The sequence below is a fragment of the Streptopelia decaocto genome (genome assembly GCF_964273445.1).
Source record: "Streptopelia decaocto genome assembly, chromosome: 21".
NCBI classification, from domain to species: domain Eukaryota; kingdom Metazoa; phylum Chordata; class Aves; order Columbiformes; family Columbidae; genus Streptopelia; species Streptopelia decaocto.
This window is the reverse complement of record NC_138676.1, coordinates 7,056,557-7,083,042: the sequence shown is the minus strand read 5'-3', so window position 1 is coordinate 7,083,042 and position 26,486 is coordinate 7,056,557. Positions and strand designations below refer to the sequence as shown.

The window sequence follows — 26,486 nt, the reverse complement described above, 5'->3', positions numbered from 1 at the left end:
ACAAGCTGCTTGATTTTCAAAGAGGCAATACACAGGAACACATAATACGTACTTTAAAACTTGCAAATAACATGTTGATAGCAAACATTAGCATTCTCTACTGCTAATCTCAACACTCGTGCTTCCTCAGCTTCTAAGTTTTCAACCTGCTTACTGACGGCCTCTTGGAGATAGTCAATAAATTGCGTGTAAGTCTCATTGGGACCCTGATTACGGTGTTTCAATTAGTGTCTCTTCCAGGAGTTGTGTGATACCTGCCCCTTCCAACGAATCGGCATAGTTCTGTCCTAAATGATCTATAGCTGTTACCTTTCACAGAGTTCTTTTGCCCAGTTCTTATCCGGCAACTCCTTCTGCTCTCTCGTAGGGGTTAGAGGGTTGAAAGACAGTAAAAGCAGACTGGTAAAATTGGTAAAAGGACTGACAGTACACTTGTTTACGACTTTAGCATTCTCCTCTTTCACAGGGTCTTTGAATAAGTTGACTGACTCCAATCCACTGGACTCGTTGTTAGATGATGGTACAGGAGGCCACCCGCTCGGCATTTTTCCTCCCCCCGCCCTGGACTGCAACGCTGCAAAAATTCCGGCAGCAGCAGATCGTTCAGCCTTAAGATCTTCTAAGACAGTCCCATGATTTCCATTGCTGACTCTATCCCATTTTTTCTGCTCTATATTGTCCCAAAGTTCAAATTTTGAATCACTAATGCTCATAACAGTCTTTTCAGGTTTTAATTGCTTCATTGTAGTAATTATCAGTTTCCAGGCGGTTACAAGGCCGAGAATATATCTTTCACGGTGACTTACTGCCTTCCACAACACAGTTCCCATGCCTCTGCACCAAATTAATAGTCCTTTGAGGTTCTCCGTTGATTTATCATCATCTATAACCATATTCTATAACACATCTCCTAGTTTTCTCTACTCTCCCTGTTGCTACTAGACCAGCTAGCTGTTTAACGCAACTATTATCGACCCCTCGCTTTTCTGAAAAGCTCCGTAAAAGATCGCTTTCCTAAAAAGCTCCGTAAAAGATTGCTTTTCTAAAAAGCACTGTAAAAGATTTAGGGCTACTTCCTTTTATCCATGTTCCTTTTATCCGTGCCGCCTTTATCCATACTACTACTGGCACGGTCCCCTTCTGTATCCCCTTATGTATCCCCTTATGTATCCCCTTATGGAACTACTTACAGCGATATCCTTTTTTGCCCTGCCCTTTAGTAGCCCCTCGGCAGCGAACTTTAATCGGTTCAGGCATCGGAGACGACACACCGCAGCACAGTGTTCGGTCGCTCTTGCCCGCCAGTCGCTGTTTCTGGCGCCGCTGTCGTTTCCGTCGCTTTTGGGCCCGCGTGCGTTGCTAGTTCTTGTAAATCCCCGTTAATCCTTGTAAGTGCCTGGTAGTCCTCCAGGTCCCCGCTAGGTCTTCAGGTGCGGGTTCGGCCTTCAGGTGTTCTGTTTGGCCTGTTCGGGCGCCAAATGTCGGGGGTCAAGACCCCGGCATGGGTCCGGGCCTACGGCGACGGAGGAAGAAATGTCATCAATTCAATGTGAATTATAGACATGCTTCCCTTATTGACACGAGCCACTGGCTTTTATAACAATTCTATTAATTATGCCTACTTGTCAAACACCGATTTGATAGCATACGTAATGAGCACATCCCAACATACATAATGAATCCATCCCCTTGAGTCCATCCCCTTCTGTGGCCCCCCCTGGTATGTGAGTTCCCTCGTTATCTCGGAGCTGCCTCCTGGTACTTGTTAATCCAGGCCTTTCTCAGGAGCTGCCTCCTGAGACTGTGAGACTTGTTTGTGCAGGCCTTTCCCAGGCAATACCTTCTCACCCACCCTTGCTCAGCTCATGCTAACTGAGGCCTACTCATGCTAACTAGAAGAGATCCTCTCCGTAGAGAGGGTCTCATGCCCTTTCTCTCTTGGCCATTCTCCAACACCTCCACCTCTTCCTTTTTCCAAAACCTTTCCAAGGAAAAGATTCCTTGAATCAGAGTCACTCCTGTTAGACCATCATTTTGTCTCACTGTCGTGCTCGGGGCAGGGTGACCCAGGTGAGGTTGTCCAAGGCCTCTGCCCAGCTTTGCACCATCCACTAAGGAGCTGAAGGTTCACTGCATCACATCATTCAGGGGGAGAATAGAGACGTGTTGGCCCAAGTGCTGGTCCCTGAGGGATTCCACCGGTAACTGGCTGCAGGAAGACTTGTCCCATTCCCTTCCCAGGGAGGAGATGGACTGACCAGCCTGTAATTCTCACAGTTCTCATTCTTGCCCTTCTTGAAGACAGGTTTGACTATTACCTGTTTCAAAGACCTCAGAACGTCCCTGATTGATTTGGCACATTTGAGACCACAATCCAGAATCACGGGTAAGGATGACATAGCAGACAGGAGCATGTAAGATTGATCTGCTGGGGCCAGTGGGGTTTGTTCTGGAGTCACATACAGAAACGTCAGGGTCTGTCAGGTGTCCACATCTGAACTGTCCTCATGGACTCCTTATGCATGCAGGGATGTTCAGAGACAGAGGCTGTCCCTTTTACACAGAGGCAGGAGTCACAGTGTCCCTCTGGCCTCCTGTTGCCCATCCCAAAGGACGAGAGGCACCTCAGCCCTGTTGTGTGTCCCCCTGCTCTGCACTCATCTGAGATGTCCCACATCATGAGCAATGGACACAGGGATCACAGTTCAAGGAAGAAGATCCCAGTGGATGATTTCCCATGGGCTGTTACTCCCAACGTGAAGTGACCTCAAGACACTGTCTGTCCCACAGGCCTTCATGGAATCCCAAGGAACAGCTGATGGCATTTGTGCTCACTTGGTTAGTAGATCCAGAGAGGTTCTCTTTCCCCTCTACTCCTCCCTGGTGAAACCCCATCTGGAGTATTGCGTCCAGTTGTGGCCCCTCAGTTCAAGAAAAACAGGGAACTGCTGGAGAGAGTCCAGCATAGGGCAACAAAGATGATTAAGGGAGTGGAGCATCTCCCTTATGAAGAAAGGCTGAGGGAGCTGGGTCTCTTTAGTTTGGAGAAGAGGAGGCTAAGGGGGGACCTTATTAATGTCTATAAGTCACAGGGAATTGCAGGAAGATGTGCCAGGGGAGGGCCAGTTGGACATGAAGAAAAGGTTCTTCACCCAGAGGGTGCTGGACGCTGGAACGCTGGATGCTGTCACAGCCCCAAGCTTGACAATGTTCAAGAAGAGACTGGACAATGTCCTCAGGCGCACGGTGTGAACTGTGCAGGGACAGGAATTGGACTCAATGATCCTGTGGGTCCTTACAAATCAGGACATTCTATGATTCTGTGTATCCCTGAGGCAATACTTAGAAAGTACATTGCCTCAGCTCCACTTTCCCATCCCTGACTTTTCCATCCTGACCAACTCTTTCTGGTTTGTAAGTGTGAAGTCCCACAGGCCACCTCACCCCACTGACTCCTCAGTCACCCGTGTCAGGAAGATGTTGTCAATGAGCTCCAAACCCTCCTGGATGGCTGGTACCGTGCAGATATTGGGATATCTCAGGTCTGCCATGAGGACACGGCCCTGGAAACATGAGGCTTCTTTCATTTGTCTGAAGGAGGCCTCATCTAATTCCTCTTCCTCATCAGTGAGTCTGTAGCTGATGTCCAGTCACCACAACATTGTCCATGTTGTTCTGCCCTCTCATGCTGGCTCCTCAGTGTTCAGCTGACATTGTCTGTCCCCAGGCAGAGCTCCACGCATTCCTGCTGCTCTTCCACATGAAAGGAATCAACCCCTGTGACTCCAGCTGGATCCCTGCAAGTCGATGAGGCCTGATGAGATTCATCCAAGAGTGCTTAAAGAGCTGGGTATGTCATGACAGAACCTGTGCAAGAGAGATGGGAGATTTGGGGGAAGGGAGAGAGACTTTGCCAGAAGAGATGAAAAAAAAGGTAAAATGGGTTTTGGTGATGTTCTTGTGAAAACACAGACTGTGAAAACATTTCTGTTTAGCCCCTTGTCGTGGTTTAGCCTGAGCTAGCAATCACAACCACGATAGCTGCTCGTTCACTCCCACCCCCCAGCCCCAAATGGGGGAGAGAATCAAAAGCGAAGGGAGAAACTCCTGGATTGAGATAAACACGGTATAATAAAATAACAAAATAATACTAATATACCACCACGGCTAGTAACACATATAAAATGGAAAATTGAATATAAAATAAGATACTCAATGCAATTCCTCACAAGCTCCACCTGCACCAAGCAGCCGGTCCAAGAAAGAGAGAGAGCAGCCTGGTCGTGAACACCTGATCCCAGGGGAAGAGGGAAAAGTGCAGAAAGGCCCAGAGGTCATTGAAAAATGGTAAAATGGCAAGAGGTCAAACCAAAACAAACTCCCAAATGGAACTCCACCGAAACACAGCAGAACTGAAACAGCTCTCGATTTCTGCATCCAGAAAACCCTGCCCTCCTTCAGCATGAAGCCTGATACTAATGTCATGGAATATTCTCATTGGTCAGTCTGGCTGTCAGTCAAGCTCTGTCCCACCCATGCCTCCCTTCCCAGCTGCTTCGCACCTGTGGGCACAGAGCTCAGAAAGACCTTGGCTCCCAGACAACAACTAAGATAATAGGCTCTTGTATTCTCTTTGTTCCACTTCAAAACCACTGGAAAGTTACTTGGAGAAAAACATTATCTCTGTCCCGGGGTGTTATCTGATTTCTCCCAAACTAAATCCAAACAATGACCATGCTAGCTGCAAAAAGGTTTCTAACTGCATGAAGAAAATTAACTCAGTTTCAGTCAAAGCAACACAATGAGATTTGAGCAACCTTTTCTAGAGGAAGATGTGGGTCAGGGGGGGTAGAACTAGATGATCTTTAAGGTCTCTTCCAACCCAAATCATTCTGTGATTCTAAGGGAAGAGGGAGATGTGTTTCATTATCCTCTCCACAAGATAGAATACCTACCCCAACACAGTAAAGACATCAATACCAGGGCAAAGAGCGCAGACTTTGTTTGTATTAACATGTTCCCAAGCTCAGCAAAATCAGGAGATAAGTAGCACAGACAGAAAACTCAGTGACCTGCACGGACACTCTCCACCAAATAGCTACTATAACTGTAGCACCATTAATACAAAACTGCCCTTGTCTCATGCCCCACGTTGGGCACAAAAAGGAATGTAGTGGGTTAACCTGGCTGCCACATTTTAGTTCCACTAAAACACTCAATCACTCCCCTGCTCGAGAGGACACGGGGAAGAAAAACTCATTGTTTGAGATAAAGGCAGTTTAATAAAGAAAAGCACAGACCGCCTGTGGAAGCAAAAGGATTTATTCTCTGCTTGCCATCAGCAGGTGATGTCCAACCCTTTCCCGGGAAACTGGGCATCAGTTCACGTAGCAGTTGCTTCAGAAGGCAAATGCCTTAATTATGAATCCCCCCTGCACACCTCGGCCCTTCTCATGAGCATCACAAGAGGACAAGCAAGCTCCAGCTGGTCTGACTATACTGACTGACTTCCATGGTCATGGGGAACCTGAGAACGTTCCCTGCTGTCATCAGGGGAAGACTCAGAGGGGAAGACACCACAACACCATTCGGGTTTCCACTCTCCTGCATGGGAGTTCAGGAGGTCTCAGGTCTGACCTCCTCCCCACAGCACGTTCAGCTGTGGAGTGAGACCACGTTGCTCGAGGCTTTACCATGTGGGGGCTGGAAAACATCCAAGGACAGAGACAGCACAACAAAGCTGGGGAAGCTGCTCCAATGCTCTGATGCCTTCACTGAGAAGGATATTTTCCTTATCTGCAGCCTGAACCTTCCTTATTTCAACATCTGACTATTGTCTATTATCCCCCTGCCAAGCGTCTCCATAACAAGACTGGCTTCACCTTCTGGAAAAACCTCCCCGCAGGGACAGAGAGGCTGTTACAAGGTGCCCAAAGCCTTCTCTTCTCCAGGCTGAACAAGGCCCTTTGCCTCAGTTTCTCCTCCCAGCAAGTGTCACAGTCCCTGAGCATCTTAGCAGCCCTCCACTGACCTCTCTCCCAGTTATCAACATCTCCAGGGGTTAGTCTATGCCAGGTGCAGGACCTGCCCTTTGTCCTTCTCTGTCGTGATGTTCCTGACAGGACAGCCCTCCTGCCTATGAGGTTTCCCAATTTAGCATCATCAACAAATGTGGTGGGAGTTGTCTCCTCAAGGTCACAGATTATCAAAGTATTAAACTGCCCAGGTCTCAGCAGAGTCCCCTGTGCTGCCCCACAAGCCCCCAGTAAATCCCAGTGGTCTCGAGGTTGGGCATGAGACCCCTTCACCACTGCTCTGTCAGCCTGATATCCAACTGTTTTCACCCATCTGTTTGTCAACCCATCCAACTGTAATGGCCTACCTCGGGTACAAGAACATTGAGGGACACCATGCCAAGAGCCTTGCTGAAGCTCGGGTAAATGCCATCCACTGTTCTGCCCTCACGCAGAAATGCAGTTACTTCATCATGAAGGCAATCAAGTTTGTGAGACATTAATTACCCTTGCTAAGTCCATGCTGATGGCTTTCGGACACATTTTTCTCTAGTAGGTGCCCAGAAATGTCACCCAAGAGGACTCATTGGACAGGTCACTCCTCACCAAAGTGTTCTTGTACAGCTTGCGGCTCCCTGGCTGGCACTTCTGGCTGCAACATTGGTTTGTTTTCACTCACAAGAGACCTCTACCAATCCTGTGACCTTTCCAAAGGCATATTCCAAAGATGTGTTGATCTCCCGCAACATCCTTGCCACTATTGTGCCTGTTATATGGTGTATTTGATTTCTGTGATCTTTCACCTATTTTCACCTGTCCTGATATAATGACTGTTTCTAAAGTCCCATTTTCAGTTGCAGACTCTCTACACAAAGACCCTTTTCATTATTCTCCAGTTTTCTTTTTCTCTTATTCTTTATTCATTCAGATTGCTCTCAACTTGCCAGCTGCTGTTTTGAACTTCAGGTAGTTAAATATTTGCCTGTTTTGCAGTAGTCTAATTGTCTCCTTAGTCAACACTTTAATTATGTTTGTATCTTTATTATTTTATCTGCTTACCTAAAACATTTCTCATAAGATTATCCCTTGTTGAAAGACAACCTCATTAGAGGCAGCTTGTACTTAACTTATGGTGGAGGAGTGTGTTTTATTATTTTTGAAGCTCAATTGTGCTTCACTTTTCTTTGTTTGTAATTAGGAAAAATCATTTGGTGCCTCTGTGCAGCCAGTTTTCTAGGAAGAGCATTTGGGAGATGATGCAAAGGAGCTGTAACATCCAGCTGCAGAGAAATGTGGACAAATCTGATGTAACAAAAAGTGAGAACAAGTCCCAGGGGGCAACGAGAGAAAGGGTGAGGTTGGGCAGGTGAGGAGGATCATTGTCCATACCATGTTGGATGTCAAGGGACTGCTTTTCCTACCTGTCCAGACCTACTGAGGAGACATTCTGGATCATTATCAACCAGAGAACACTACTATCACCTCTTCACTGAACTGAAAAGGAACATAATATGCCCTTCAAAATACAGAATAATTTCTGCTAGGTGTATTTTGAAATCTTCCTTCTTTGCTACATTATGAAACAGCTCAAATTAGTTGTAGTGCCTTGAAGACTTGAAGAAAATTACAGGAAGGGAAATAGTTCATTAGTACTTCCTGTATTTTAATGAGCCCCACGGTGTATTTGGCCCTTAGTCCATGAACTACAGATACTGAGAGGAGACTGAACAAATCGCTCAGGAGGTGGAAGTCAGAAGCGCAACTCAAAGTACCTTGAAACATTGATTGACCCCACTGAGGGTCATTATTGACAAAGACTCTCCATGGACTCATTAGAGAAGATAATTGAAGGTTGTGATTGCAGGTAGGAAAAGGCACTGTACAGGTCATTCTGCTATGGAGAAAATCCTTGATTTGTTTACCAGCTAAAGGCCAAACCCTGACCCCAGGCCCTGGGAAGGCAGATCCCTCATGCCTGGCTCAGGCTCTTCCTGGAGCAGTGGGGTGTGAGTTTGAGCAAGGCCGAGTGTAGGAAACTGTACAACCCCTCCTGGCTTCCCCAAAAAGGGGCAACGAGAATCAAAGCTCAGAGCCTCAAAATAGAGTTTATCCTGGCAGGTCTCAGAGACAGATACAATTGTCATAGCCAGGGGGACAAAGACCTTGGTCCTGTGTGGCCTTTCAGCCTCACCAGAGCCCTTGGCAATCTCTACTTCAGGTTACTTATACTGTCCCTTCGGGCACCTTTGTCCCTTCAGGCTGTTGACGTCCATCTTGCTTTCCTACCCAGCTCTCATCCCAGTATTTCCTACTTTCACTGATGTCTCTCTACCCTCTCTGGTCTTTCCTTGAAGCACAAAGCCATGGGCTGATCCAGACTCCCTCTGCGTGACCTCTTGCACCACAGCACTGCCCTTGGACTGAGATGTCTTTTTCTGAATCTCTAATCTGAACCTTCCAAGTTGCAATTTGTGGAGGTTTCCTTCTCTTTCTACTACAAAGAAAAGCTCCATTATCTCTGAAACCACCCTTCAAGCAGTTACAGGCTACTGCTACAGTGCCCTGAGCTTCCACTTCCCCAGGCTCAAGAAGCCCAGGTTTCTCTGCCTCTCTCAAAGGCCCCAAACCCCATCCTGGCAGATCTCTGAAGTTTCTCTAGTTCCTCTCCATTCCTCCAGAACAGGGAGTCCCACACCCAGACACACTAGCCCAGATGTGGCCACCACAGCGCTGATTCAAAGGGGACGATAATTCCGTTGCTTGTTTGGCCACACTCCTCCTAACGCAGCCCCACATGCCCTTGGCCTTACTCATAGTGAGCATGCACCACTGGCTCGTATGGCATCCCTCATAATGCCCAGCCCCTTCTGCTCAGAGTCACTCCTGAGCTGTTCAGGTCCCAGCCTGCCCTCATGTGTGGGATTATTCTGCCCCCAGTAAAGAACCGGCAACTTCTCCTTGTAAAATTTCATGAAGTTTTTATTGTCGAATCCCGGAGTTTCTCAAGGTTCTCCTGGAGTGAAGCTCTGCTTTGCCAGCTGTTAATGAGTCTGTATAGATGGCCGATCTGATTTGTGGTGCCCCTGACAAGATCAGAGTGTCAGGCATTACAAGCCACTCCAGATGATAGAAGGAGGTACTAGTTTAGTTGAATAGCTGACCAAGGGAGGAATCCCCATGGTCAAAAGCTGAGAAAGATCGAATGAGAATACAAAGGAAGCCAAACTCAGGCCAGGGAGGATATCTTGTTGGTAAGCAAGAAGCTATGGGAGGCTGTTTTTATGTCTTCCCAAAGCCTTGTCCTCTCCTGGCTTTTCACTTTCGAAGTAAAGGTACCCAATGGGCTGCATTAGTGGGAGTGTGGCCAACCAGACGAGGGAGCTGTCATCCCCCTTGACTCAGCACTGCCAGATGGTTGAGGGAGGTCATCCTTCTTCTCTACTCAGCGCTGCTACAATTTGTCTTGCTCACTTCCCTCAGGGTTTTCTAGCCCCTCCACATCTTCCAGCAGTCCTGCTTTGTCTTCTTGAGAAAAACGTATCCAGGAGGCCATTCCCACCGTGTTGGATCAGGGAATACATTCTACTTTCCCTTAAACCAAAGACTTCTAGTAGAGGTCCATGGCATTCAAAGTGACAACCAGGGCCTAAAATTGTGATGTTTCCTCCAGCTGTCTAAGGGACAAATGATCCTCTCCCTAACCTTCATCAGGAGGTTCTGTGATCCTGACCAGAAGACCATTGTACCTGGGCAGTTAGAGGCCCACATAACAGTAAACTAGAGTAGACCCAGGGTTGTGCCCATGCACAGCTTGGCCTTCAGTCTGTGTTGTGCTGAGCACACAGTTCTGCAGGTTGCAGGATAGACTGGGTTACAACAGAAAAGTCTGCAGGAAGCTCCCACCTGCTGCCAATGATTAGGCCAACTGCATGTCCTTATCTTTATGTAAAACTGCAGCAACAAATTCACATGTGAAGAGCCCCTTTTAGGGCCAGTAGAAATGACAACTTGATTTCTTTCCTTGTAAGAAAACAAAGTGATCAGTGGAGCGAAATGGAATAACCCTTCCAAGGATGAGTTCTGCAAGACGAGCTGCACCAGCTGACCAGGCAAAAGTGACCTCACCAGGATCTTCCAAGCCACATGCCGTTCAACTCCAGACAGAACTGACCTCACAGCCACCTCCACAGTCCCATGCTGCCTGCTGGAGTAGGAGTTTCTAAGGCACAGCTTTATTAACAGCACTAAGGCCATGTACCAGCAAGTTGGTCATGTTCTCTTGTTTTATGTGAATAATTTGAGGCAGCCACTTAGCAAAGCAAATTTTGTTCTGTATTTAGAGTGTAACATTCTCTCTATGTACTTCTGTTTCACTGGCTTTTCTTAAACCTCTCCCTGTTCTGTCTTCAAAGAGCTCTCCAAGGGAGAGATTCTTTACATCATAGAATAACTCAGATTGGAAGAGACCTGAATTTCATCTTGTCTGACTGTGCTGCTTGAGGCAGGTGAACTCGATGGGGTAGCTCAAGGGCTCCCCACAGTTTGCCTTTATCCACAAAGGACCATAAGGTGAGTTCTATCCTATCATATAGGACGATAATGAAGATGTTCACAGGTGTTGGCTCAAGTGCTGGTCACTGAGGGATGCCAACAGTGACTGGCTGCCAGGAGGAGTCCATTCCACTGATGGCATCTGGGCCTGACCATCCAGCCAAACTCCCGCACACATTCTCGTCTTTATTTTCCATCCAGATATGACTAATACGACCATGGTGGACCATGTCAAAGGCCTTGTTAAAGTCCAGGTACACAACATTCCCTACTTTCCCCTCCCTGCACTCTTTTTTGTTTCCTTCAAGTGCCTGGAGATGTCTGGAAGAGCATTTGCCCCATCACTTCCCCAGGGACTGAGGTGAAGCTGCCCAGCCTGTAACTCTACCAATCATCTTCCTTTGTAACCTACTTGAAGACAATTTTGATATTTTATTTCTCAGAGGACCATGGAACCTCCCTGATAGCCACAACTTTTCTGGGGTGTTTGAGAGACAGAGACACCAGCCAGCTCCACCAGCAACTCTCTGCCCCTTCCCACACCAAAGGCTTTCTCTATATCCTGGCCTTCCAGGTGAGTTTCTGGGACACAGCAAATGCCGTCCAGGTCCTCTGGGCCTGTTCAGAACACAACAGGAGGTCAAAAACTCTGATGGTCTCTGTGTGAACCTCAAAGCTTTCCTGACATTTTTTCTCAGTGCTTCACTTCTGCTCAACCTTTCTGGTTCTTGGGCTGCAGGTTGAGCAGGGATGTGAGGATGGTGTAGAAAAAAGGCTTTGTCAAACTGTCTCAGGAGTGCTGTTCTGGCATCATGCAGTCAAGCATGGGAGTGCTGTAGAAAACAGTGGCACTGGTGAGGTGAGAGGGCCAGGTGGAGAAGGTCTTCTGCCTGTCTGCACTGGGGTGAAGAGCAGCAATGCATTCACAGGATGCCCATGTGAATGGGAAGAGGAAAACTGGCTCTAAAATGCAGTTTATGAAAACGTGAGTGCCACGGTATTACTGCAGGAAGCCTCCAGCAACGTGGCAAAATCGCAGAAGTTATCAACTCCATTGAGGTCACAGAATATCTAGGGCAAGAATGAAATTATGAAAATAGAAATCCCCGTAGCCAAGGCGCAGGTGCCTTCTGGAGACAGATCATCCAGTGCATGACTCTTCCATTCAGGTGGTTTCTTAGGGAAGTTACTCTCAACATGAAGTGAACTCAATACACTGTCCCACAAGCCTCCATGGCCTCCACAGCAATAACTGATGGCGTTTATGCTCATTCGGGTTCATCTCCCCCACCACACAATGTGCATGCTCACATCTCGCCTCATTGAAAATTTGGACTTCTGATCTAGTCCATTGGTGTCCTTCCATGGAGGGAAGAACAACCTCTCTCAGCTGTGGTGAGAGGACAATGATCTACAAGGTGGTTGCAAGGGGCTGGTCTGTGACCATTGTCCTGGGGTAGGTGCCCCATGTTGTCCAGGAGCTTGGGCACAGACCAGACCCTGCTCTGCTGGTCTTTCACGTCTCTCCCAGGAGGCCTGGCTGTGTGAGAACATTGCTGTGTGCCCGCACCATGCACACTCACACACTTCATCTTTTCACGGGTGGTTTCCTCTCTGGGGCACTTTCCAGCCCAGCTCCTCGCCAGCTCTCCCCACATCCTGCTCTCACTCCAGCCCAGCAGGAAAGCCCAGTCTGGGCAGTCCCTGTAGAGTGAGATGGAAGAAACAGGTCAGTGACAGTGTCTCTCTGGCCGCCACGCCCAGGATGTCCCGATGCCCGGCAGCCTCCAGCACCCTGTGCCAGCCCCGCTCCCCAGGACAGCACCGAGTCCTGGCCCCGTGGCTCTTCAGGCAGCTCCTGCTGTCCCATGGACAGGGCAGCCTGCCCCAAACTGGCACCCACGGCAGAAAAGGGTTTCTCTTTCCGTGCCTGCACACACACGGTGCCCTGCTCTTCTCCTGGGACATCCCATCTCCCCACAGAGCCTTTCCCCAAGGAGAGCACATCTGCACTGGCCTGGCCAGCTGTTCCTGCACCCTGTTCCCACACTCCCCACAGCCCCCGAGCTGGGGGTTTTGCTCTGTGCAGTGAGTGAGCTGTGATGCCCAGGCTGTGGTGACTCTGCAGGGACATACTGGTCAGGTTGAGAGACAGACCCAGCTGATGTTGGTCACTGTCACTGTGATGGCCTCCCACACGAGCTCTGAGGTGGCCATGGAGGGTGCTCAGAGCTGCCCTGCCTTATCCACCATCTGCCGGGGTGCTGGCCACCAACAACCATAACCTGAACCACCAGCTCTAAGTCCCTCGAAAGCCAAACTGGGACTCTGATCTCATCCCACTGAGCCCATAGAAAATACAGAAAACAAAGCCTTTTGAGGGTCTATTCCTTACACATATTCTTGAGAGAGACTATGGAAAAAGACCTAAGCCTTCGAGCACTGTGCTAAGGAGATCCCCTTGCTGATGGAGATGCTGTTCTGGAGGTCACCTCTGTCACAGAAGTGCCCATTGCCTGTCCCTGCCTGTGGTCACAGGACTGACACGCAGCGGGTCTGTAACCAAGGGTCAGGAGTGCTCAGATCTTACACCAACACAAGGGCTCATAGGAGAGTGGGGAAGCAGAAGGAGAACAGCTCTGGAAAGGACAAGGCTGGTGCTCCCTGGCAGAGCTGCTGTGCTGAGACTGTTTCCCTTCAATAATTTCTTTACTACTTCTCTAGCTTTGTTGGTCTGGCATGGGAGAGCTTCAGGTCTGTGCTGGTTTGACTGAAAATGAGTTAATTTTCCTCATGCAGTTAGAAACCTTACTTTTTCATAGCTGGCATGGTCATTATTTGGATTTAGTTTGAGAACAAGAGATAACACCCAGGACGGAGTTGATGTTTGCAATTGCTCTGGTCTGAGAGCCAAGGACACTCTGAGTGCTCTGCCCACAGGTATGAGGCATCGAGGAAGGGGGGAGGGACGGGGCAGAGCTTGACTGACATCCAGGCTGACCAATGAGAGTGTTCCATCCCATTAGCCTCACGCTTCATCTTTAGGAGAGTTGGGATCTTCCGGCCTCTCTCTCTCAGGCGTTCTTGCTCTTGGGCTCTTTTATTTCTCTTGTGAGTTCTTCCTTAGTTTTTTTATCGGAGCCAGGGGAATTCAGTTCATGATGTTTAATTTGGCCTTTTGCCATTTTGGAGAGGCCTCTGCGCTTTTCTGCTTTTTTTCTCTCTTTGGGATCAGCTGTTGGGACCAGGTACTGCTTCCTGGGACTGGCTGTGTGCAGACAGAGTTTGTGAGGAATTGCATTGCGTAGCTTTTATCGCTATATTATATATATATTTACTAGCAGTGTATTAGTATTTTGTTATTTTATTAAACTCTGTTTATCTCAATCCAAGTTTCTCCTTTCCCTTTCGAGGGAAGGGGGTGAGTGAGTGTCTATCGTGGTTTTATTGCCAGCGCATTCAGTCTTTGCATTTTGGTTACTGATACTTTGGTGACCCAAGTGACACATGTGGAACTTGTCTGTCTTTCGGAGGGACACCAGCGCATTGAGCCTTTGCATTTTGGAAGCTTTGGTAACTTGGATAACTTTAAAAAAAGGGAAAAAGAAAAGAAAAAAAAAACTAAAAAGAAAAAAGAAAAATAAGTAAATTAGAGAAAAACGAGAAAACACTAAATAAAAGAGAAAAACAAGAAAACTGTAATTTGATAAAGGTACCTTTAGTGATTTGTTGTTCATGCCTTAGTAATTGTATCGTTGTTTGTGTCTTTAGTGATTTGTTGCTGTTGTTACTTGTGTCTTCGGTGATTTTCCAGTCCAATACTTATGGTTAACTAATTGTCTGTTATTGTGATTGTGAAATAGGTAGTGGATAATGGACAGGAGGGATTTGGAAGGAATCCCCTCCCCGCCCCAGGTTGTATTTTGTGACATTGGAAAGAGATTGTTTGACTCCCTGGGGAACAGCAACCGGGGAGAATCTGATTGAATTTTATAATCAATGGAGGCCACTGTAAATAATATGAATATGCTGCACAGATCGAGGTGGGTATACTTTGTGATGTGTAGTATAGTAATGCATTACGTGTAATATATCATAAGAAGTATATTTTAAATCATATATTGCCTATTGCATAATGCATATTACACAATAAATAAGGATACATAGGCATTATATTTATCCCCTTCAGATCCGTTTGTTTTGACCCTTGAACAGGATAATCAGGGAAATAGATTGAAACACTGTTGTGTAGGGCAGATATTGGGAGGGAATATACAGGGAACATTAGATCAGAATTGTCCCTTGGTCCATCCAGGGTGGGATCATTCTTAAATCTAGTGACAGGCTGAACTGTTATTGACAGTGGATTTTATACAGGATTAGGCACACTGTACCTACAGATATAAATATGCCAAAAATTTTGAGATTAAACAGGATTGTAAGGAATCTCCAATTGGGTTTTTAAACCGTCTTAAAGAGACATCTAGTTACAACAAATGATTGAAAAAAGGTTTAATCAGGTAATAGCTATGCAATTACATACTGCTATGGCTATGCACTTATTAAACACAAAGGGGAGATGTGGCAGTGTGTTAAGATCGGGCCTGTGAGAAACTGTGAGAGTCGACAGTGTGAGAACAAGCACTAGTGGAAAAATACAAGCAGCAAGTACCGTATGCTGCATGATACATCAAGGACAGAGGGACTGATATAGGATTGATACATCAAGGACGGAGGCATAGCTTATGATAGACAAAAACTGGTTTTATGACAGTAACTTTGGTAGGAACACGAAATAGATCGCTTATGTAAAAACTCACTTGGCAAATCAGCAAATGCTTGAGCAAGAATCATAGCAAGTATAAATGCAAGCCTGAGTTTGTAATAAATGTCTCTCATTGCACCTTCCCGAGAGTCCGTGCCTCATTCACTGCACCCTCACTTGCTGTTTGTTGAAACACAAACCATGGGCTGATCCCGACTGCCTCTGGGTGACCTCCTGCACCACAGCACTGCCCTTCCACTGACATTTCTTCCTCCTGATATCCAGAATGCACCTCCCAAGTTGTCCTTTTCAGTTATTTTTTTTTCCCCTCTCCAGCCTCTTCCCACTACCATGGAAAGCTTGACTATCTCAGAAACTGCTCTGCAGGCAGGGACCCCAACCTGTCAGACTTCTTGTGGTCTTTAGCCTGACCAGAGCGAAGTAACCTCACCATGGACTCCTTATGCACCCATGGATGTTGAGAGACAGAGTGTTTCCCTTGTACACACAGATGCAGGAGTCACTGTGTCTCTCTGACCTCCTGCCGCCACTCCAGGAGGCTGGGAGGCACCTCAGCCCTGCCATTTGTCACCCTACTCTGCACTTACATGAGATGCCTCATGGCATAAAGAATGGACACAGGATCTTCTGTTCCAGGAAGCACATCCCAGTGCTACATTCAGGTGGTTCCCCAAAGGATGTTACTCTCAACATGAAATCACATCAAGACACTGTCTGTCCCACTGACCTTCATGGAACCCCAAGGAACAGCTGATGGTGTTTCTGCTCACTGGGGTTCATCACCTCAGAAGCACTTTGTGCGTTTGTTTACATCTTGTCTATACAATGCAAACATGGACATCTGACCTACTCATTAGTTGTGCTTCCAGGGAGGGACAAAGAACCTCTTCAAGCTGAAGTGAGAAGCCAGTGCTGGAAATGGTGGTTGTGAGAGGCCGGTCCATGATGATTGACCTGCAGCAGGTTCTCTAGGGTGTCCAGTGGACATGGGCACAACCACTCAGTGAGAAAATGATTTATGTTATATATGCTATGCAGAAGATTATGGGCAGTTTATTGCTTCATAAAACAGCCATTCATTAGTTGCCACACTGAGTCCTTGATCTCCTTGTTCCTTATACTGTAGATGAGGGGGTTCACTGCTGGAGGCACCACTGAGTACAGAACTGACGCCACCAGATCCAGGGATGGGGAGGAGATGGAGGGGGGCTTCAGGTGGGAAAATATGATAGTGCTGACAAACAGGGAGACCACGGCCAGGTGAGGGAGGCACATGGAAAAGGCTTTGTGCCGTCCCTGCTCAGAGGGGATCCTCAGCACGGCCCTCAAGATCTGCACATAGGAGAAAAAGATGAAAACAGAACAGCCGAACGCCACTGAGAAAGAAATCACAAGAACCCAGACTTCCCTGAGGTAGGTGTCTGAGCAGGAGAGCTTGAGGATCTGGGGGATTTCACAGAAGAACTGGCCCAGGGCATTGCCCTTGCACAGGGGCAGTGAAAATGTATTGGCTGTGTGCAGCAGAGAATAGAGAAACCCAGTGGCCCAGGCAGCTGCTGCCATGTGGACACAAGCTCTGCTGCCCAGGAGGGTCCCGTAGTGCAGGGGTTTGCAGATGGCAACGTAGCGGTCGTACGACATGATGGTGAGGATAGAATACTCTACTGCAGCTAAAAAGACAAACAGAAGGAGCTGTGCAGCACATCCTGTGTAGGAGATGGTCCTGGTGTTCCAGAGAGAATTGGCAATGGACTTGGGGACAGTGGTTGAGATGTAGCCCAGGTCAATGATGGAGAGGTTGAGCAGGAAGAAGTACATGGGGGTGTGCAGGTGCTGGTCCCAGGCTATGGTGGTGATGATGAGGCCGTTGCCCAGGAGGGCAGCCAGGTAGATGCCCAGGAAGAGCCAGAAGTGCAAGAGCTGCAGCTCCCGTGTGTCTGTGAACGGCAGGAGGAGGAACTGGGTGATGGAGCTGCTGTTGAACGTTTGCTGATTTTGGCTACGGGAGCTATCACAGAAGAAAAAGACAGTGAGAATTTTTGGGAGATTTCTCTGAGCAAAGTCTAAGCCATTTCTCATACACCCTCCCCCTGTTCCACACCCCCTTGTCCTTTTCCAGACCTTCTCTCAGCTCCGTGTCTGAGCCCTGGGTGGTGCTGGCTGGAGGTGCCGTGAAGAGCAGGGCCTGTGCCCGCTGGCTGCTGAGGAGTCAGCCCTGCTCTGAAGCAGGGGGGTCATGGGAATGGGGGGACAGGGACCAGTCCTGGGGTTCAGCTTTGTCACATGGAGCTGCTCCTGGTCCAGAAATACCTGTCGGCATCTGCACTCCCAGGGATAAGGAAATGAGGTGGCAGAAGGCAGTCTGAGACGTTTGTTTTGTTTACAGCTCCTTCTCCCCTCTCACCCTGGGGAATGTGCTTGGATGTCAGAAACCATCAGCATTTCTGCTGCACTCAAGGAGAACAGAGTGAGTCCTGCAAGGCAAGAGGATGCCTGTGGGTCAGTGCAGGGTGAGGGGAGCTGCTCTGTCCCTCTGTCCTGCTCCAGCTGCCCTGGGCTGGCACCTTTCTGAGATGGAGGGTGATCACACTCCCATGTTACCCTGAAAAGCCACCAGGCACTGCTGAGAGCAGAGGGATCCACCCCAGACCATGACAGGTCTCAACCTTCCCTAAGGTCTCAGCACACAACATTTAGCCTGGGACACACACGGCTCATTCCCCAGCCCCACAGACTGCATTGCCCACAGCCCACAGGTCAGAGCAAAGCTGGGACACGTGTGCCCATGGACACACCTGCAGGAAAGGACCCACAAGATCAGGCTGTGACTCTGCAGCTGAAACTGCCATCCCCAGAGAGCCTGACAGCAAGAACAAGATCCCAACAGCAGTGACCCAGAGCAGGGGAGCAAGAAGGACAATGCGGTGAGGGTGGGTGTGAGAGAGGCCAGGGCAGAGTCAGCCGGGCACTCAGACAGCGTCACCCTTCCCCAGCTGTGCAGCCACCTCCCAGACACCAACACTGCCGGGCAGCTGCTCTCAGCCCCTGTGCTCTGCAGAGGAACTGGAGCTCTGGCTGCACAGGAGCTGCTTCATGCCTTGGAGCCCCCGGCCCTGAGGGCAGAGGCTTTGCTGGGTGGGACAGGAGGCCAGGGGGCTGCTCACAGGAGGGATCTGACCTGCAGGGGGTCACAGGGACTTTTCTCTCTTCTCCCTCCCGTAACAATTCCGGGTTTGGTTTCCTCTCATTTCTGATCATTTCCGTGCTGCCTGGAGATTCTCCCCTGGGAGGTGTTTCCCTGTCCATGTCTGTTCCCTGTCAGTGCTCACAGACCATCCCACCCTCTGTGCCCTCCCCCTGGCCCTACAGATCCTGCCTGTTCACAGGGCACTGCCTGGGGGCATCTTCCTGTCTGCAGGCTGGAAAACAGGACAGGTCAAACTAAGGCTGACGGGTCCAGCCAAGGTGATGCAGGTGCTGTGCACAAGCAGAGGGGTGGGGAAGGGATGGCATGAGCCTTCTGGCAGATGTACTGATCACTCACAGTTGCAGTTCAGGAGTCTCAGTGACTTGTTTCAGCATGACAGCTCATTTTCATTTTATCCTTTCCTGCACCCCCCACCCCTTGGGAGAGGAAACTGAAAAGACAGGCTCAGGAAAGCTCCTTATCGGTCTGCTAATCCTAACATTGATCTTGTCATTGGGGCATTGCCTTAGAAAAATCCTGCAGGTGATCTGGAGCTGTGAGCAGCACTGACCCACACAGAACCCTCTCCACAGCAGAAGCACCTTTCCTGCCCTTATCGGGGATGCTCCTTCCCCCCACATCGTGTCCCCACAGCACCACCGGGATCTCCCCCAGACAGGGATCCTGCTCTGCAGGACAGCCCTGGGCACCCCTGGGTGCTCCCCCTGCAGTCACCCTCAGCAGAAGTTGTCATCATTCCCTGTCCCTCTGACAGTGCAGCAGGGAAGCCCTGCTCTGGAGTGTGTTCCTCTCCTCTACAACAGAGATACTGTGAGAGAGACCTGACAGATCCTGTAAATCATGGATTGTACCAGCTTAAGGTCTCCCTCCAGGAAATGCAGCTGCATTGTCCTACAGCCAGAGACTTACCGTGTTACAACTGTGATTTGTCTCATTGAATCCTCAGCAACCAACCACCCCACATTGTCTTTAATCTCTCTCTGTCTGGCTCCTGTGCCCTCGGTGCTGCAGGCAGAGCCCTCAGCCCTGCTGCGTGTGCAGAGGAGCTGCTCCTGGGCAGAGCTGTCTCTCTGCAGCGCTGCCGCTGCCATGAGCTCCCTCTGTCCCAGGAGCCCAGCCCAGCTCAGCAGCACGGGAGCAGCACATGATGTCCCTTTCTCTGTCCCCTCTGGGCTCCCTCCAGGTGTCCCTGGGGCTCCAGTGGCACAACTTCGAAGTTGAAGTAATCAGTAATGTTGATTCTCTCTCTTTTTCAGAGACATTTCTTTCCAGCATTGTATTTTTCGTTTTAAAAAATGAATCTGTATGAGAATCATCTTTTATTTTCCTATCATTAGACAGGACACCAGGAATGTTACAGTAAATTATCTAATTTCTGCAAAACGGGGAAGGAATATCTTCAGTTGAATGACTTAGGCATTTTATTCTGGTTTTATACTCTCAGGTCTAGAGAGACATTCATCAATCTCTGGCCATGTCATGTCTGTGCTCTGATTCAAAGCCTTTGCACACATGGGCTCTTGGACACTTGGTACCAGGTTTCTTGTGGCAGGTCAGAGCTGGGCTGGTGCCACAGCTGGGGTGGCTCAGCCCAGATGTGAGGCAATGTCCTCAGCCAGGGACCTGACTGGGGGAGCTGGAGCTGTCAGTGCTGCAGACAGAGCTGTGACACGGATGGAATGAACTGCCAGGCAGGGTGGCAGGAGTGAGTTCATCTGGTCTGCAAGGACAGCAGCCTCCCAGCACAGAAACAGCCCAGATCAGAACTCAGTCTAGACCTGGAGGGCTATTCAAGGTCCTCATAATGAGCTGTTATTACTGCAGGAACAGTTAAAGGAGAAACAAAGACACTTTGTAGCTACTGAATAATTTAATAAGAGAAAAAGGTGAGAATCCCTGTGTCCTCTTGTCCTCCCTCTTCACCAGCAATGTGTACCAGGCCTCTGTGACTTGAGACGGGAATCTGCAGAACAAGCAGCAGCAGATGGGGATCAAGTCAGGGTCTGTGTCAGTGTGTAAGTAGATGAGTAAAAACAATCTGGATGGTTGGGCTTGGAAAGGTGCTGTAGAAAGGGAGAAACTTTCCAGTCATGAGGACAGTCCAGCACTGGAAGCTGTTTCCCAGGAGTGCGCACCCACTCTGTCCCAGAAAGTGACCAAGATGTGTTTGGATAAAGCCCTGAGTAATCTGGTCTGACCCTGCTGTGAGCAGGAGGTTGGTCAAGACACCTCCTGAGGTCCCTTGGAGCCTGAATGACGCTGTCCTTCCTTCCACTTCATGTTTTCAATTTAGGGACAGCTCTCAGGTGCTCCCTGAGCACAGGAATAATTCACATGAGGTGCAGGGCTGCTTTACAAGTGCCCCCAAACAGCCCTGACACACATCTATTGCATCCCTTTTCATTTGCCCTCAGCCAGGTTCTCCTTTTTTGCTCAGTTCATTCCCATCTTGTTGATCCTTTCAGAACAGGTTACTGAAGAGGTGTCAGCATCCATGTACAGATTCTGCACATCAGCCAGGCAGCAAAGCCACCGTTACAGAAATGGAGATGAGACACTTGACCAGCTCCTTGCACCCAGATATCAGCGTGACATGTCTGCTGAGATTGCCGGGAACACCTGAACTGTAAGTGCAGATCATGTGAGTCCTGGTTGGGTATCCTGGCTTGTCTCCTGACCCATGTGGTGCTTCAGGCTGTGAAGAGAATCAAAACCAGCCATTGGACTGGGGTAGTTCCATTTTGCACGTGTCACACAGGGCAGATGAAGGGAGCTCAGAACTCCAGACTCTGCTGCACGGTTGGGACTGCAGAGACTGGAAATGCAGGTGACAGTGTGTGTCAGTGCACACACATAAAGATTCTGGCTTCCTTTGGGCCTTTGCACTGACCTGGGATCTGTTCCTTGGCCACCTTTGTCTAAAAAAGAAACTATTCACCTATTCCAACAACACCTCACACCAGGGAAAAAAAAAAAGAAAAGTCATGAAAGATGCATGATTTTTTGTTAATTCTGTCCAAGACGTGTACTCTTTATATGATTACAAAAAAAAAAAAAAAAAAAAAAGGGAGAGAAAAAGCATTATTCTAAGAACTTCTTTCAAGACACAACTGCTGAGGTGTGGTAGATGTTTTGAAGAGCAAGAAGGACTGTTAGGAATGAAATTAAAGAGGTTTAGTTTATCATCATCATCAGTGAGAATAAGGAGTTCCCTGTTACTGTTACTAGTGACAGCACCACTGTTCACAAACACCCTTCAGAGCATCTCCGTTTTTCCTGGGCTCCAAAGCTCATCCTGCTCAGAGTTTGACAGGATTGCTGCAAACCCCTGTGACCCAAATCTCTACAACTGTCTCTCCTCAACAGCCTTTTACCCCAGGAAGGGGAAAACTGCCAATGCAGACACCGAACCAGTGCCCAACCTGCCTGGAGAGCCAGGACAGTTGTGACACACAACAGCCGCCTCTGAGGGAACCTGGAGGTGATGGGAATTGAAATGGTTTCCACCCAAATAATAGAATCATAGAAATATTTAGGCTGGAAAAGACCCTTGAAACATGGAGTCCAACCGTAAGTCAAACACTGCCAAGACCACCAGTAAAACATGTCTCAAAGCACCACATCTCCACGTCTTTTAAACACCTCCAGCAATGGAAGCTCCAATCCTGAGCTGGCAGGACACCATTGGCTGCAGTTGGACATAAGATACTGGTCATGGCTGTGAGTTCAGCCCTCGCTGCAGAATGTCTCACACCCTCACTGAGGAGGGCAGGGGGCTGGGAGATGGGAGCACGTTTCAGTTTCCAGATCCCAGCACAGAGCCCAAATCATCCTGCCCTTGGACTCAGACATCCCTTCTCCTGAGATGTAAAGCTGGTGGGCCTTTTGTGGATAACCATGTTAAAAGGCATCAATAATCCTTCTAGTGATTGTTTTATTTGTCTAGGAATGTCAGTTTTTAAAGAATAATAGGAGTTTAATGTGCTTACATTTACATTTACATATCTCTAAAATAGTATTGTGCATCTGTGGTCTCCCCTCTGGATATGACAATTAAATAGGTATTTGCACTATAAGGCTCCATACCTCATCCACAAGCACACATCTAAGTGGTTCAGATGATGGGTGGTCTGTCAACCCTCACCCTTTGTGTCCCCAGGTGATGGACACTGCTCATGTGCCTCTGCAGAGAGTGGCAGGAGCTGGATCCCCTTCTCGGGACAGACTCCTTCCAGGAGAGACAGAGACAGAGGGGAACTCATCAGGGCTTTACGGCATTTCACTCGGCATCAGATTTGACATATTGGGTGCTGTCCTGTGACTGCCCTTTCTGCACAAATCATCATAAAAAGACAACTATTTAGTAATACATGGTCATAAAGGGGCTGTTATGGACAAGAAAGCTCACCATGAGCTATGGAGAGTGTGAGAAAGTTTATAATAAGCAGCAGGAAGAACCAAGAAGCTCGAGGCCTCTTCTGAAGAGCGGGACACATGAGCAGACGTGATTGGCCATTGTAGGTGTGGGAGAGGGTCAGGGCATGTCAGGGAGAAGCAATGAGATGGTGATGGCTTCAGTGAACCCTTCCAGCCATGGCTGAGCCCAGAAATGGAAAGCAGTTGATGTCTGCAGGTGGAGGAGGAGCAGGAGGAAGGTTTTCCTGGGAATATGGAAGGAAGAAAGGCCTCTCTTGGGCTAATCATGTATGGCAGTGCCATTTGCATGCTGTGGGCATGGCTGTGCCTGGGAGATGGGGAACGGCTGCTGCTGGGGTGGCTGTGCTCAGTCATGGCCCATGAGCTGACCCTGCTCTGCTCCTCTCTTACACTGCCCACACTTGGATGGTCCTCAGGAATCATCCATGAGCCTGGTGGATCCATGAACCTCCTGGAGTGATGGGTATGGATCCAAATAGGGGATTCAAGGAAGTTTGGGACTGGGACATTGAGGTGACTGGTGACCATTGCCAGGTGTATCAAAGAAGCTGGATGAGATATGAGGAACTCACAGGCATTTCCAACTCCACAGAAATCCAGAGCCTTGCAGTTAAAGTAACAGCACTTGACATAAACACCACCCCCAAAACACAAAACACTCACACTGACCACAGGGCTCAGCCATTCTGGTGATGAACAAGCATCAAGGGCTGACATGGCATCAGAGCCACCTCCACATGGCCCTCACCACCTGGAAACAGCGTCTCCAAGTCTTCCCTTCACCAGCCTCAAGGGACAGGGACCTGCACTGGTTGTTTCCTTCACAGCTGTGTCAGTGATGGCCCTTCATGGGGTCCAAACACCCTCAGAAACTTGGGGTTTGTTTCTGCCTTTCCCTTCATTAGAGGTTTTTTTATTCTTTCACTATCTGCAGTTCAGGATCATGGCAGCAGAGGGCTCATTAACATCGAAAATGCTCTTACAAGCCAAGGCTCTGTGCATCATTTTCCTAGAGGCTTCGAGCCTGGTGTGGGTGATTAGAAAGATTTCAGAGAGCATTTCCATAATAAAGAGCAATAAAGCTAAATATCTTCCTTTCCTTCCCCCTGTCCCTCCTCCACATTTCCAGAAGAGGTGGTATCAGCAGTCTCCAATTATGATAGATCTGGAGTATTTCCTCATGTAGACAAAACAATATGTCTGAAAAGTGGGTACCTGACACACCACTTGAGACAGGAGACAGGCCAGGACACCTTAAGAGGAGTCACACTCCTCTGGGCCAGGAGGTGGGTGTCCCTGGGAATCTCAGGTGCCACAGCACAGCGATACTTGTGTTCAGGGAGCTGGTCAAGTGACCCATCTCCTGTTCTGTAACGGTGTCTGAGTTTGCTCAGGTCACCCCTGACTTGAGCCCCATCCACTGCTGGGTGTTCTCCAGACTCCTGCCTTCAGGAACCAAGTCCCAGGAGACCTGGTTGGTGAAGATGGAGGCAAAAAAGCCATGAAGTTCCACTATCCTGTCTGATTCTACTCTCACAAAGTTCAGCAGCAAATCTATGTTAACCTGGTCTATTCTTTTTCTGTAAGGAAGCTCTGTCAGCTCATCTTGCTGCCCTCAGCCTCCCCTGCAGGTATCAGTTCCAGGGCAGCTTTGGCATATTCTCTGCATCCATGGACAAGGTTTCTCAATTCCTCCTTTGCAGCTTCCCCTGCTTCTACCTCCTGTGTGCTGCCTTTGTGCCCTGGAGCTCCGTCAGTTCAGATAAACACCCTCACGAGATAAATGCTTCATTTCACTGGTTCTCAGATAGATCATTCTTGTGCTTGGAGCAGCCTGTCCTGTAAGGCTGATCAGATTTCCTGAGCTCCTTCACCCTTCAGGGCTGCTTCCCATGGCACCACCTGAATCAGCCCCCCGAGTTTGACAAAGTCTTTTCCTCTGGAGCCCACCAGCCTGTGCTCTGCTGCTGACCTTCCTCCCTCCCCTCTGGTGCCTGGGACCCCACTGTGTCCTGCTCACAACAGCCATGGTGGACACTGATGTTCACATCCCTCACCAGGGTTTCCTTGTTTCCCAGTTCCAGATCTAGGTGAGCATCACTCTCATTGCCCCACAATGCAGACATGTTAAGCAGTTGGCCCAAGATCCTCTGGACTGTTGACATTTTGTCAGGCCAGTGAATATCAGAGCAATTACAGTTCCCCATAGGAACCTGCTCATTGACTGGAGACTTCCTCCTTGAGTTGCTGACAGGAGATGTCCATTTCTTCCACATGATCATGTAGTTTGTAACACCCAACACATTGTCACTCTCTATTGGATTTACATGACAAAGTCTTGGAACTGGGGGTAGGTGTTGATGAGCTACAGTTGTCACCTCTCTAAGAAGACAAAAGGAGTTTGACTGATGTCAGAGCAGATTCAGTGGACTCCAAGATGAAACCACTCCTTGCCCAATCTGAGCCACTCAGTGATGCTGGCAGCACCTCTGGGATATTGTATTTGAGAAAGGGTAAAAAATGCTGCACAACAGCAGGTGGGAGAGAGGAGGGAGGAAACGGGAGAGAAAAGCTCTGCAGACACCATCGTCATATCCCATAGGACCCAAGCAGGTCCCTCAGCAGGCCAAAGCTTGCTCTCCTGAAATCCTGCTCTTGGCCTTGTTCTCATCTCCCAGGAGCCTCAGCTCCACTTTCCCATCCCTGACTGTTCCATCCTGACCAACTCTTTCTGGTTTGTAAGTGTGAAGTCCCAGAGGGCACCTCACCCCACTGACTCCTCAGTCACCCATGTCAGGAAGATGTTGTCAATGAGCTCCAAAACCTGCCTTGTCCCCAGCCAGGAACCTGGGAGGTGTGGGACCATAGTCCTGCCCTTGGCCTTGCACAGCCCAACATCACACTGTCCCAGGAAGGGCCCTGGGCAACGTGGGAGGGACAGGATCGACGTCCCAGGGTTGGTGGTCAGCACTTGGCCCTTTGGTTAATGAAACACATCCAGGTTTACTCAGCATCAGAAAGACCTTTACATTGCTTTTACTGACCTCTCATCTCTGCCTCCAGTTTTCTTCTCTAACCAAACTTGAATATTGTTTCTCAGTTGTGTCCCTCAGTGTGACCCATTAACCTTACAATAAACTTTGCAGTTTGAATCTAACTTTGACTTCTTGAGAAGTTTCATCACCTTCCTCCAGGGTCTGAGGTGCATGGACTCAGCAGCAAACCCACCAGAGGGGTCATTAAAGCGCCTTGGGCTGCTCCTGTGCTGCTGAGCTGGGCTGGGCTCCTGGGACACAGGGAGCTCATGGCAGCGGCAGCGCTGCAGAGAGACAGCTCTGCCCAGGAGCAGCTCCTCTGCACACGCAGCAGGGCTGAGGGCTCTGCCTGGGGATCTCAGCAGACGAGCAAGGCAGAGAGAGATTAAAGGTGGTCAGGACTGGGAGGATGGCTGAGAGCTCACTGGAGGAGAAACCTTTGCAGCCCTTGCCAT

At 48.9% G+C, this 26,486-nt stretch overlaps 1 protein-coding gene across 6 annotated transcripts in view; it reads left to right on the top strand.

Annotated features, from left to right (window-relative positions):
• Positions 1–5,926: 5,926 nt before the first annotated feature.
• The window catches only part of LOC309448791 (uncharacterized protein), a 36,804-nt gene continuing 16,244 nt past the window's right edge, over positions 5,927–26,486 (top strand). The window contains exons 1-6 of one of the 6 annotated variants that reach the window (XM_082070545.1): positions 5,927–6,436; positions 6,571–6,677; positions 7,213–7,366; positions 7,710–7,878; positions 11,011–11,139; positions 13,104–13,169. In XM_082070545.1, the coding sequence (XP_081926671.1) occupies positions 6,374–6,436; positions 6,571–6,677; positions 7,213–7,366; positions 7,710–7,730 (345 nt within the window). In that variant the 5' untranslated portion in view covers positions 5,927–6,373 and the 3' untranslated portion in view covers positions 7,731–7,878; positions 11,011–11,139; positions 13,104–13,169. Of the gene's footprint in view, positions 6,437–6,570; positions 6,678–7,012; positions 7,559–7,709; positions 7,879–10,426; positions 10,531–11,010; positions 11,140–11,304; positions 11,379–13,103; positions 13,170–26,486 lie in introns of those variants that run through there. The other 5 variants (XM_082070543.1, XM_082070544.1, XM_082070546.1 and 2 more) reach the window with 5 other exon arrangements.